Here is a 14,067-nt window from a genome sequence, read left to right on the forward strand (position 1 = left end):
ACTTAGTTACTTTCCACCACTGCTGTAGGGTCTATTTATCGTTACATTTCAAGAACAAGCACGTTTTAAATGATGAGGTAATACTATTTCATAAGGTGTAATTTGATTAATTAGTCACAAGGTGGCGCCAACAGACAAAAGAGCCTATAAATTAGTTGCATTTATTGCTGTTTTTACATTTAACTGTGCTACCGTATAGATCATTAAATTGGAAATGATCAGTTTTAGAGTTGCTATTGATTAGGCCTGAATTTAATTTAGGTTTATTGTCAACAATTATTTTATGGGTGCATCACTAAATGGATTACATTTTGTGATCTCAAAAGAACCAATCTTTAAAACTTAGACACAGACTCGCATGTGTGTTTCTCTCATCAGATCACCGAAAGAGATCCCCCAGCAGTGGGGAATTTGGGGGCTTTGGACCAGGAGGAAGCGTTGAGGAGCAGCAGCGCAGGCGGACGCTCCTACGCTCCGCACCCCGCCCACCGTGTCGGCAGCCGCAGCATGTGGGTCCTCCCCGCCGGGTCCTTCATCATATAGGCCGAGCAATATGTGGATGCTATGGATAATGGGATCACTATAGGAGGGCATTACAACAAGTAAGTGTGCGCATCCTGCCATGTAAAGACATCAGACAGCTATAGACAGAGCATAGATCAGAAGCTCTCCTCTGTGTTATGCCATGCACGACTCTCATTAACAGCCTATTGCAGGAGTGTTAGCGTGGGGTACAGTTCACTGTGGGAACCTGCCACTCAGCAGCCTACAGCATGACCTCAGAGAGATGTGCAGACACGGCATCATGTAGCAGTGACATCAACTGCAATGGAGACAGCAAGAAGGAGTAATAGCTGTGAGCTTTTGTGTGATTATATCCAGCCATGTCCTGTTCAAACACTTATACTCACACTTAATCATGCAAAGTGTTTGGTTGAGTGTCAACATTATACAATATGCATTAAGAGCTGGGTCAGTCTTTAAAGGAACTGCAGCTGAATTGTGTGCACAGGAGAAGGTAATCTGATCTTTTAGTTAAGTAGAAGTACTAATACTACATTGTAAAAATACTCTGTAAATGTGTTGGATTGAAAATGTTACTTAAATTAAAGTGTAATTGGGAAAATGTACTTAGATTATTAAAAGTAGAAGTACTCCACGCCTTTGGACTCTGATAGTATTATATATTGTTAGATTATTACTGCTTATGCATTAGTCTAAAAGCAGAATTTTACTGATGTAGTTGTGGAGCTCATTTTATTCCATGATGAGTATTTTCATTATTTCATTATTAAAAAGCAGTAAATCTTCACTTTAAGATGCTGGAGCCATGAAATGTTTAAAGATGATGATTCATTTTCTGTCAGTCCACAAATCTGTCAGTCGACTAATTGTTGAAATAATGTTTACCTTACTTAATGTAAAAGTTTTCAAAAACATTTACCAAGAGCTTCACAATAAGACAAATCCTTGGATCCTCCGAGCTGACACTTGCTTTGCTAACCTCACTTGCCTCTGCAGTTGTTGTTTAGGTCAAACCCAGTCGACTGAAGTACAAAGTACTGGCATGGTACACACACTCTATGTATGTATTGTCAATGAACAGACTCATTGACAGAGAGTTGGTATTTTTCTGGGTTACTCTTAAACATTAACTGGGTGTGTGTTTAACCTTCTCAGTGGCCAGACGGACAGTGATTCCTTCAACAGGTAAATTCAATCACCCTGACCTGAAGCTCATTTTGTTCTCACTCATTTGCAGGATGTTGTGGAATGACAGTAAATGATCCTTATCCTAAGCCAATCAAAGTTCAGACAATCCCAGCAAAGCGCTAAAAAAAAAAAGAAAAGATTTTGCCACGAGATGATCTTAAAAGTCATGAGCGGTCATACCGTCTTTCCCTTTCTCCTCCAACTCAACATTTTTAGAAAGAAGAAGTAGTGTGTGAGATGGAGAAAGAGAGTCTCGTGGTTTGTCTCTATTCTGGCATCATTTTCTGAAGAAATGAGATGAGAGATGATGACATCTGACCATTCGCTGTCCTACGAATCGCTGATGTTGACATTTTTCCTGCTGGAGTGTGTTTGACTGCTGGTTATGAAACACGGGCGCACGTTTCTATCCCTGTCCCCATGTCATGTGGACACTCTGTTGACATAATGCATTCTCTTGCCCCTTTACCATAACCTTAACTATCACTGCTGAATGTGTTCACCTTTGAAAAATGTCCTCACTTTGGGTTAAAACCTTTGTTCGGGTGCAAGTCCACACACACACACACACACACACACACACACACACACACACACACACACACACACACACACACACATCTGCACCTTTACATTTAAGAGGACCCTTCATGGCATTGTGCATCCTGTAGCTCCTAACGCGATATGTAACCTTTATGGCTGACCTTTACTTTAACCTGTCCTTTACCTCATCCCCAAACTGGATTACCAGCAGGTAAAGTGGGCCACTGTCCAGTTCCCCAGACCCTGTGGCCCACCAAAAGCTCATTGTGTGGCACTTGGTAAGTGGTAATATGATCAGTTTCAGTATTAAAGCACAATATCAACTGTCACGAAAAAGTGGGTCCAGATCTTGAGGTACTGTCTTGAAGAGCTTTCTTGTATGAAAATCTTGCTTCAAAGGATACTCTGACAGTTCTGATGTAATCTTGTTATTTCGCCAAAGGTTAGATGAGAAGATTGGTACCACTCTCATCTCTGTCTAGTAATATGAAACTAACAGCTGGTTATCTTAGATTAGCACAAAAAATGGAAACTAACAAAATCTGCATAGAAGCAGCTGTAAAGCTCCTTAATTAACATGTCATATCTTCATCAAAGTGTGCGAGCGGAGATCCGCCATTTTATTGGCGGACTAGTTGCCAGGCAACAAGCGGAGATTCCAGGAAGTTAGCGCCTAAAGTCCTGTACAACAACGAACCGTCACTGTTACACATTTGTTCATGAGTGAACTTCAGAGGTGCTGTTTGTTAGCTTTGGACAGAGCCAAGCTAACTGTTCCCCCCTGTTTCCAGTCTTTATGCTAAGCTAAGCCAGCCATCAGCTGACTCCAGCTGTCGTATAACATGAGTGAGGTATCAATCTTCTCATCTAACCCACCACCATAATGCAAACTGTGGAGCTATTCCTCTAAGACCTTTATTGTTTCAGCTGATTTTGTGCTTTAGTATCCAATATTCCCATCCCTTGCACCATGAAGTATTCCTGCAGAGCAGCACACTGCACAGAGATGGGGCGTTAGGGGGGGTTAAAAGAAGCCCAGCAGCTCACTGTCACGTAAGGCTCCCTCGTCTAGCTGTACATAGACCTGCTGTACATGCAATCTTAAGTTTTAACCTTCAAACAGCACTTTGATCTGAGCATGCTCAGTCTGTATTTACGCTACTCTCCTGTTTTTATTTAGCCACTTCTCATTTGATACTTTGGACTTCACATTCATTCATAAAGTTACAGAGCCTACACAGCTGAACCGTATGATTATTCAGATGAAATACAACAAAGAGCCTAGAAAAATAATTTGACAATCTCCACTCAAGGTCCGCTGATCTGCTCATTCTGCAGCTTTCAAACCTGTTGCAAGCTACTTAGGCATCAACTTTTAGGACACAAAAGTCATCCAGGTTGGTTTGAAAGTTGAGTTTGGTTGGGTTTATTTGGTCTAATGGAAGAATATGTATCAGATATGCTACAGTATGGCTTTAATGTGTTTGTGGACAGTATGTGAAGGTCTGTCTCTCATAGAAACAAGCTGCATCGGAGCGGTTTCTTGACAGACATGCTGGCTTCCTGCATGCGTCCTTGTTGATTCTGGTCTTTTTATGGGATTTCTTGATAGTAATAATAACATAAACTGATGCCAGCGTTACCCTTGAAAACTATAGTGAGTGTGTCTTGTGACAAGACAGACTTCATGTGCCTCAGGATCTTCCCTGATCTTCTGTGGGGTTAATGGAGTTTGCATCTCCAGGCTATATCTACACACACACGAGCAGATGTAAGGCATTGATAATAACACTGGATCGGTTTTAGGAAGTGCGTACAAGCTTGTATGCGTGCCACACTGTGTGCGTGTAAAAAAAGCTGCGTCTTGTGATCAGGTGATGATTGTGGGGAAACATATATTCGGAGGTCTCATGAGCGGCGTCATAGTTAAAGGAAGACTTCTAGCACTGATTTACACATCTGCCTACAGCCAACTCCCCCTCATCCTCCAGCAGCCTGCCGGAGCACACTGAACAAAAAGACAGCGGCACAGTGAATGCATGCAAAGTGTCTGGGCTTACTAAAGAGGATTATGCAGCAGCATGTGCCCTGATTGGTGATCTGCCAGCTAACTTAATGCAAACTGACGCTGCTGCAACGTCTGTTAGGATAAATAACTTGATCCATTATCTTATCATACAACAAAATGTTAAAGAGGCTCTGAAGTCTTTGTGTCTACCTCGGTGGTCTGTCATGATACATTTGGTAATGATACACCTGGATAACTCCTGGACCTGGACTTCACACTGGCCTGTGGCTTGATAGCGTGGCTGATGTGCTGGAATTGATCTTGTGTCTCTCATGATTGATGATCTGTTGATGTTGGTGCTCTGAAGTCATTGTCATGTTATCTGTTGTGGATAGTGGCAGTAATTCTTTTCAATAGGTGTGACTGAAGTTATTTAACCAGTCTTTTGGGGCTTTTTTGGCTGGAAAATGTGCAGATTAATGTCTGTTTAAGCATCGAAAAGAGTAAAGACACTGAAAGTTGCTCTGAACTGCTCGTAATGATGTTTTACTGTCTCATGAATTAGGAACAAATCTTTTCACTTTGCTATAATTATCTGACAGCTTTTTAAAATTTCTACACTGAAAATATGAGAGCATATGATGGTTTGCTATAAATTAAACTGCCCAACAGTTTACAGAAGCTGAAGCCATCAGTTTATTAGCCAGTTGACAGAAAATGAATTTGCAACTAGTTTGTGAAAATTGGCAGCTTCTGCTTTTAATTGTTTCAATACATTTACTTTATTTTTAATAACTCTGAGGTTTGCACTGTTGGTTGGATAAAACAAGCGTTGTCTGAGTGTCTCTTTGGCCTCTGGGTAACTGTGACAGCATTTCTCAGGATTTTCAGAACTTTTACAAACCAAACAATGAATTGATTCATGTAGAAAATAGTAGGTTAGTAGCAGGATTATCAGCAGTAGCAGTCATACACAAAATAGTTCAAAATGAGCTCCTAACTATAAAAATAACTATAAAAGTAAAATCCTGATTTCCATTCATGCATGAGTAATAATAACCTAATGATATGGTATATAATTAACAGTCACAGGGGGCATTTTTCTGCATGAGTACTCTTACTTTTAGTGCATTTTCCTGATTATATTTACGTTCTTTTACTTAAGTAACATTGTCAGTGCAGGACTTTTACTTCTACTTTTGTGTTGTATCAGTACTAACTGTGAGTTTTTCCTGTAGCATCATGGGAAGTCAAGTTGCTGCAGCGTCCTTTCTTTCAAGGAGCGATGATCTCTGTCAGGGATGCTTTGTTCATGTGGACCCAGTTGAGACACGAAGAGCCGCTTTTCACATGTGCCTGTCCATGACCTTTCAGCTAAACCAGTCAAGCCAGCGCTCCCAGCATCCACATCTGGAGAATGTCTCCAAGCTTCAGTGGCGAAGCGGCCTGGCTTCCTGGGAATGTGGGAGTGTTTATTTTCTGCAGCCACAAGCCGAGGAGAGGGGTATTCTCTGCTGCACATCAGAAAGAGTGATTGAGAAAGAGAAAAACATTGGGGAGGGAGGAGAGGGAGTGAACTGGCCAAGAAGAGGAAGGAAGAGCAGGCGTATATAAAGAAAGAGAGTGGGGCAAGAGCACAGAGGTGTGGTTTGAGAGCACGCGCTGAACTGTGAGGACTGGAGAGTCGTGAGCTGGAGGCGAGTACAACGTAACGACTGTACATTTTGGGCCTGGATTCGACCTGTTGGTGGCTTCACAGAAGGTGTTTGGATATTTTAATTGATTCCTGAGTTCTGGTTTTTGTTGACCTACCAGGATCTCAATAAAGCAAACATCATCTCTGTTACCCAACTTGTGAATTTCTGCACAAGTTCATCTATTTTTGGACCCAGTGTCCCGGCCTCAAGCGGGACATATCGTTTCCAGAACTTTCCAGTTTTAGCTCATGTCTTGCTTGTGCAACTTTAAGATTTTCCATTTCAGTGCTTTTCATATGTCATGTCATGTCAGACAGGTTATCTTTTTATACGAAAACGCTGATGTTGTTGCTTTAGATGTGCAGAATGGATGCATGTCAACACTTAATATTCTCTAAAGACATCAGAAAGCAACGTTCCTTGTCTTACTTTTGTTTCTTTGTTTTGGCAGGTGCAGTGACGGAAGCCATCTGCTTGCATTTGTGCGTCCATGCCGGTGAAAATACAGTGTTTGTGAATTGGCTGCCTGTGTGTGTGTTTGTCTGTGCGTGAGTGTGTGGGACCATGCCGGGGTTTGAGAAGGTGCAACGCAGCCTCACCTTTGCCACGGGTCTTGTGGAGTGTCTGTGCTTCGCTGGAGCTGTGTTCGGATGGGCTTCCCTTGTCTTTGTCCTGAAGACGGAGGGCTACTTCAGCTCTCTGTGCGTCAATGCCACAGGGGTCAATGCAACGCAGGTCTTAGGTCAGTTTGAGATCCTCACCTCCACCTCTTCTGTAAAAATGATCCAATACTTTCATGCTGCAAAAAGCTTAACATCGCCTTTCTAAACTACTATAATCACCTCAAAATATCTGAAGAATGATGATCTTTTTTATGCAGACTTCTCTGACACCATTGTCACCTGTTTAAATGCATGCTTCTCACCCTCGGCTCTCTCTCTTTCTCTTTTTTTATGTGTTTACAGATTGCAGTGGACAGGATGAACAGTTCTCGCTTGTTTTCACCATCGCCTCCTTTATGAACAATTTCCTGACGCTGCCCAATGGTTTCCTCTTCGACCAATTTGGAACCACAGTGGCTCGGCTCTTTGGAATGTGAGTCTCACAACAACAACAACCTTAATGACTAAATAAGAGAAACAGTCTGTGGAGTGAAAAGATTTCCTATGTAATTTCTCACAAAGGAAAGTTAGTCAATATACAGTAAAAACCCCTGGCAGGTCGTTAAGAGGAGAGAATTGACAACCATTAACTAAAGAACAAGAAGAAGTTGTTCATTAGTGTACATTCTGCAACAAGTGCAAGGTGCAGCGAATACGTTTTCCTAGCAGACTGCCCAATGTAGAAGCTCCACAAACAGACAAAAAGTCAATCAGCTGACTAAAATAGCACAGTCAGCAATAATTATACACCAAGACACAGCAGAGAGTGCTTTTCGCAGAGCAGAGAAATCCAGTCAAAGACTCTCAAAGCACTAAAATGCAATATTTGTTTATTGTAATCAGTTCAGACTTGAGTGATGCACTTTACTTACAACATGGAAAGTCTGTTTTTGAACATCTAGTACTGACATATGGCACAACGACACACATGTGACTTTGAAAAGGGGACCACAAATTGCATCCATAAGATAAAGCTTAACATAAAAAGCAAGAAAGCGTGTTGAATACGTCACTAGTTTTTGCATCAAGAGTTTTCCAAAGCAAAGAGCTCGGCAGCTCCTCTTTGAGAATTGTTTGTGTTTATCAGAGGTTGCTCAGCCAAAACTTTTTTTTGTTGTTGTTGCAGCAATAACACTAAACATAGCACAGAGTGCTGCACAGCTGGCAGCCACAGCGGCCTTCTGTTTTTACAAGACCAAACACAGTCTCACTAAAGACAGATGGGCTTCTGTCCTCTTCATCACCCTGCATGGCTCCCTCAGGCTCTCTCTGCCTGTGGTGGCTAAGCTAACGCGACTGTGCAAAGAGCTAATTTGCTGTAATTTCAGTCTCTGTCCGGTATTTCCCTATCAAAGGTTCCCAAATCAGTTTGCTTACAATAGCAGCTCACGTGGAGACGGAGATTTTATTGTTGGTGTGCATGTGGATAAATATGCTGCACATGCTCTTGTGAAGAAAAAGTGACAGGTCAGTTAACTAGAAAAGCGAGAAGGGAGGAAGCAGCAGATGAGGAGGTTAGAGTAGCTCATGTGTTGGATGTTTTATATCTGTGGTCTCCACCTGGCAACAGACACACAAGCGGAGATGCCGCATGCATACCGAAGCAGTACAGTCAGCAATGCAGAAAGCAGAGAAAATGTTTTATGAGAAAAGGGAGCAAGTGAAGAAAACCAAGCAGTCATGGGCTGCCTTTACAAAGCTGAAACTGGAGAAAGAGAAGAGGCAAGAAAATGATTAAGAAACAGAAAGGTCAGGGGTATTAATCACCAGAGGGTGGAGGAATGTCGGAAAAAATGTATCTTGGTGCAGATGTTCAGATCCTGTAGCTAAGAAGTCCTCCCCACCGCCTCAGAGTAAATATCTATCATAATGTAACACTAAGCGTACATGCCTGCTCAGTTTATTGTCCGAGATATATCTAAATCCACAATAACAAACTGGCACTTAAGCCGTCCATATGTTTCCACTCAAAGAGGGTGGAGGGAAAATAAAAGGTCAAGGAATGCAAATAGTTGGACAAGAGGCGGCAATGGAGCTGATTTTTACTTGGGACGGGCCAAGAAAAGGAAATTAAAGTCAGCCAGAAGTTCTCCAACAGCAGCAGAATAACGTGTGTTTGCTGGAAGATTTTTCTATCAGACGTTATCGTTTTCTTTTAATTGCAGAAAGAGGATTTTTATTCATTTTAAGACCGATTTTCCAATCTCACATTCTTTGTTTTGTAAGATCTTGAAAGCTTCCGTTATGCCAATAAAATGACATGATAACGCTGGATTTTCTCCTCCCCACCAGATTTCTTTACACCATGGGTACCTTGATGGTGGCCTTCTCCACTCCAGGTGAAAAACATTCCTTCGTCTCTTTGTTTCCTGCTTTCTCAGGCCTTTGTCATTCAAAGAAACGCTGACAAGAATTAAGGTGTCGCAGTTGCAGATGCTCATTCTTCGCATTTTCTCTCCTCAGCGTTGTCAAACCTGCTCTTCCCAGCTCTCTCGCTCCTGGCCGTGGGCGGCATCTTGTTTCTAATCACCAACATGCAGGTACTGAACTAATCATTCAGATTAGAAAAGATTGCTGAGATCACTGTCAGTTTTATTTCATCTGCTGATTATTATTATTATTGATTATTATGATTGATGCTGGCACAGGTTGACATCTTCAGATTGCTTTTTTTGTCCAACCAAGAGTCTGAAACCCCAAACTATTTAATTGGCAGTGATGTAAAACAGGGGAAAGCACACAGAAGATGCTGGATCCAAATAATGTTTCAATTTTTGCTAAAAAGAAAAAAAAAAAAAAGACTTAAGCATTGAGTCAAATCACCTCAAATTTTCATTTTTCACAGTCGGTGGATGGCTGATATTTGCTCTAAAATTGCTGCAAGGGAAAATTAAATTAAAAATTAAAATTTGTCTTATGAATAATGTCCTGTCATGCTGTTAAAAGCTGAAGTATTTTCTTCATGTAAAAAACATTTCAAGTTTGGTGATATAGCTCTGTCACTGGTGTATCACCTGACAGGAAAGACGTTTGATCCAGAAGCATTAACTCTAACATGACGTATGTTTGAGGAGATCCGACTGTTAAACCCGGTCATTTAACTTCATGATGTTCAACATTCAGGTCGCCAGTAAACAGGAACGCAGACAAAAGAGTCTGCCTTCAGTGCACTTCACAGCCTCACAGACCCTTAAATGCAGCATTCATCTGTTTTCATTCAAATTTCTGTCGTAAAGGTGGGAAACCTGTTCGGCTTGCATCGCTCCACCATCATTACGCTCTACAACGGCGCCTTTGACTCTTCCTCTGCACTCTTCTTTGTCATCAAGGTGAGAAACAACCACACGCTGCTCTCATGAATGAAACCTACAGGATACATCTCGCGTCCTAACAATGATGTCCACCCTGTCTTGTCTTCTCTTGCAGTTGCTGTACGAGTCTGGCATCTCTCTCCGCGCCTCCTTCCTCGTCCTGTCCGCTTGCAGCGTCATTCACCTGCTCAGGACTTTCTTCCTGCTGCCCAGAAAATTTATTCCCTACCCGCTGCCTGATCACTACACATACGGGTACGAACCCCCTGGAAACAAACGCAGACACTAACACCTCATGCATGCTTCAGAGATACGTCAAGTGTAAATCGGGCGTATCTATTTCTTTATCTGTGTATATTTCAAATATTTACCCATTTTTGTAGTGACTGTGACCTTTAACCTTTGTCAGGATACTTAAATCAAAGACAGTGAGATCAGAGCAGACAACGGCAAACGATGACCCACAGAGGACGATAGAGGAAACGCCACTCGACAAGGATGTCCCCGTCAAACAAGGTGTGCGTGTGTGTGCGGCTGCAAGCTAGTGCAGTTTACTGCGGCACAGATTAACACACAGTAAGATAAAACAGACTCCACCATCACGTTTCCTCTTTGTTCTCTCCTCGTCTTCCTTCGTGTCTGTGGTCTTTCCTCGTCCCTCTCAGAGAAGAGTTTCCGTGAGTGTTTCCTGTCCAGGTTCTTTTTCTGCCACCTACTTTGGCTGTCGGTGATGCAGCTCAGACATTACCTCTTCATTGGCACACTCAACCCCATGCTGCAGCGGCTGACGGCGGGAGAGCCTACGCTGGGTAAACACACGGCACACTGCATCACCTTCCTCATTTGGTAAACTTTCATCATCCTCCCCCTAAGCAAGGCAAGAGGTGATGGGATTAATAAATAAAAATCCCTGCTCGTTTACCTTAAGAGTGGACTTCTGGCTGCCTTAGTGATCGGTTATCTTCTATTCTGGCAGAGTCTTTTTTCCTCTAACCATCTTCTCCTTGCTCGTGTGTCCCTTCAGTGAGCCAGTACATCAATGCCTTTGCTATAACACAGCTGTGTGGCGTGCTGTGCGCTCCGTGGAACGGCCTCATCATGGACAGAAACAAGGGCAAACCTCGTGCTGCAGGTAAAAGACTGATAGTGATGAGCCCAACAGGCCACACGCATGGCAGAACCTCATGTTCCTAAAGTGATTTTTGTTTGGGGCTTAAATGTTGAAACAACGTAGAGTCAGATTATACTTGATGATAATTTATAAGTTCTAAATAATGGATATATTCATGGGCAATAAGTCTTTTGTTAATACTTCATAGACCATCTGTAATAGACTAGCAAAAGTGGAAAAAGCCTGCAGACCTGGCCATGCTCTGATGAAACGTCATCAGTTTTTCCTCTTCGGAAAAGCGTGTGTGTGTGTGTGTTTTCATTTGTGTGTGTGTCTGTTTGCAGGAGAGAGTGAACAGGAGGCAGACTTGCGGGCCTCGGTGCTTTCTCTCTTCCTGACGGCGCTGCAGTGTGTGCTGTTCTCAGTTTGTGCCTCCACCCAAATCCTGCCACTTCAGTACGTCACCTTCATCCTGCAGGTGATCAACCGCTCCTTCCTCTACGGCGGCAATGCAGCCTTCATCAGTGTGGCGTGAGTATCAAACACACACATGCATGCAAATACCTCTTTTATAAGTTCACATACACAAACACCAGTAAGGTGCAACAGTAACATGACTGCAGAAATCACTTTGTGTTGTATGTCAAACCTCAATTTTGAGCTTTTGGACTATTGTGCATCCATAATATGTCTTCTTTCGGACTCCTGGAAAGAAAAACTCCAGAATACACATTTAGGTGTTCATTTAAGTTCAGATTTCTGTTCTGAAAATGTGTGCAAATTAGCAAAAATATATGTATATACATTTCTCCTTTTCTGTGCTCACTGTCTTTTTTGCCACTTCTCCTTTCCTTTTGGTGTGTGTGTGTGTGTGTGTGTGTGTGTGTGTGTGTGTGTGTGTGTGCGTGTGCAGTTTCCCATCATGCCACTTTGGGAAGCTGTATGGCATGGTCATGGCTCTGTCTGCAGTGTTTTCCTTGTTGCAGTATCCCTGCTTTGCCCTGGTGAAAGGAGCTCTGCATGGAGACCCTTTATATGTGAGTACATGACATCTCATTGATAAAATCCCACAGACACTGCGCTCACTGTGGTTCTTCTCCTCCTGTTGTCTATGAACTCTCCTCTCACTGCTTCCTCCTCTCTCCCCTCGTGTGGCTGCAGGTGAACGTCGGTCTGACGGTGCTCAGCCTGCTCGCCTTCATCCATCCCCTCTCTGTCTACCTGCACTGTCGACGTCTTGCCTCCCAGCGAGCCAAGAGCAAAGCCTCCTCCTAGAGTCTGCAACACGAGAGCAACGACCCTAAAATTCACCAGTGACACTGTTACCTCTTCAGTTTGTTCTCATGGCTGTGCTGTGCTTGTAAATGCACCTCAGATTGTCGTGTGGTTGCAGGTACAGGTCAGTCTCTTAGAGCATGTTCACAGCCATACTGGACGCACCCAGAAAATAACCCCAATTCCAATTAAAAGTTTGGGTGCTGTGTTAAACGTAAATAAAATCTAATCAGGTGGGAACTGAGTTTCATGGCAACGGTTTTAGTGTTCCTGAGCTCATGTATTAATGTCCTTCATACGATCATGTGTTCACAAAGTGGTCAACCTCGCTCTATCTTTACTTACTATTTACAGAAATCAATGAAGTCAGACATTAGATCATTTGAGCATATGTCAAAAAGGATTAGCAGCATCTCCACTTGATTGAAATCGGGGTTGTACAATCACTGTGCTTTTGGAAAACCTCTCAGCTTTGTCTGTTTTGTTTACATTTTAAATCCCTGGTGCTGACTGTGACATGTCTTATCTTACTTGTTTTATGCAAGCCTATGTATTCTTACCATTTTTCATATTCTGTGTAAGGCTAGCCACCTCTAACACCATAGTTATAGTGGCTTCAGAGTGCCAAAACATGACACACTTTACTGTAAAAAACTGAAAACATTACAGATATCGTTCATATCATTGTGGACCTCTTCAAGTTATCTCTCCATATACATATTTTTCTATTTTTTAACAGAGTTTAGGACCAACAATGTTAAGTGCAGTGACTGACTGCATGAGGGACAATTAGGAGTCAGGACCACAAATATCAGTTTGTGTGGTTTACTTGGACTGATCAGTGCTGCGCATAGTGTAAAGTAGAGATGAACTCAGACTCATTCTTTGGGATAGAAACTGCTCAGTAAAGCCCCTCTGTGAGGATGAAGTTCCTGTTTGCTCTTGAACATGACACTGATGTCTCTGCAGTGGTTGCTTTGCCGTGTCAGTTCATTCAGATGCATCTATTAGAGCAGGACACCAAGCTCTGCCACCTGCTGGCCTTTTAGTTCAGCTGTTAGTTACTGACGTCACTACTGAGCCAAACATTTCACTAACATGAGCTCATTTTATGTGTCTGTGTAGTTCAGAAGAAGAATGTGGTGACATGAATGAAACTGTGCATTAAGTAATGGTATGGGAACCTTTACAAAGGGAAATATGCATTTCTTTTCATATGTTTATGTTCCAGAAGGACTCTGTATTTTTCTGCAGTGCCAAGTGGTGATAACATTGTTGAAATTATACAGTAAATATGCAAACTCTTCATTGTGCTGCACTAAATGAAACGTGCCTTTTGATATGAACTGTAGTCGTGTATTAAAGGGAATGATTACCTTTTGATATTTACTTTTGGCCAAATAAATGTTACAGTTTTCAACTGTTTTGAGAGAAACTGTGTACTTGCAGCTACCTGCCTATTACAGATGGTGTGGAGAATGTAATTTTAATATAGTAAGATGATATTTTAAGAAGACGATAAATTAAATAGCTACAGCCCTGTGTTGTACACTTACAGAATATCCAATTATATAACATAAATATTGATATTCAAAGGCTGAACCATGAATTCCCCGTTTTTCTTGGAATGTTTACTGAGTGCTTTGGATTGATTAGTGTGTTTAATGTAACATCAACTGCACATGGTCTTATTGTCAAGTGCAAAATTTAGCGTAAGTATTTGTTTTGCATTTAAAGCAGCAATTAA

At 42.1% G+C, this 14,067-nt stretch overlaps 1 protein-coding gene across 2 annotated transcripts; it reads left to right on the top strand.

Annotated features, from left to right (window-relative positions):
• Positions 1 to 476: 476 nt before the first annotated feature.
• On the top strand, positions 477 to 13,919 carry slc43a3b (solute carrier family 43 member 3b). 2 transcript variants are annotated; one of them, XM_076739887.1, is made up of 13 exons: positions 477 to 602; positions 6,413 to 6,703; positions 6,927 to 7,056; positions 8,916 to 8,962; positions 9,087 to 9,163; positions 9,860 to 9,952; positions 10,050 to 10,189; positions 10,344 to 10,450; positions 10,600 to 10,743; positions 10,959 to 11,066; positions 11,390 to 11,576; positions 11,959 to 12,082; positions 12,207 to 13,919. In XM_076739887.1, the coding sequence occupies exons 2-13, from the start codon at positions 6,526 to 6,528 to the stop codon at positions 12,318 to 12,320; spliced, it is 1,449 nt and encodes a 482-aa protein (XP_076596002.1). In that variant the 5' UTR covers positions 477 to 602; positions 6,413 to 6,525; the 3' UTR covers positions 12,321 to 13,919. The 2 variants fall into 2 exon arrangements, with proteins under 2 accessions (XP_076596002.1, XP_076596003.1); XM_076739888.1 differs by lacking the exon at positions 477 to 602 and adding an exon at positions 5,944 to 6,026 and having other exon boundaries at positions 12,207 to 13,752.
• The last annotated feature ends 148 nt before the right edge of the window (positions 13,920 to 14,067 follow it).

The sequence above is a fragment of the Chaetodon auriga genome, chromosome 9 (assembly GCF_051107435.1).
Source record: "Chaetodon auriga isolate fChaAug3 chromosome 9, fChaAug3.hap1, whole genome shotgun sequence".
Lineage (NCBI taxonomy): Eukaryota > Metazoa > Chordata > Actinopteri > Chaetodontiformes > Chaetodontidae > Chaetodon > Chaetodon auriga.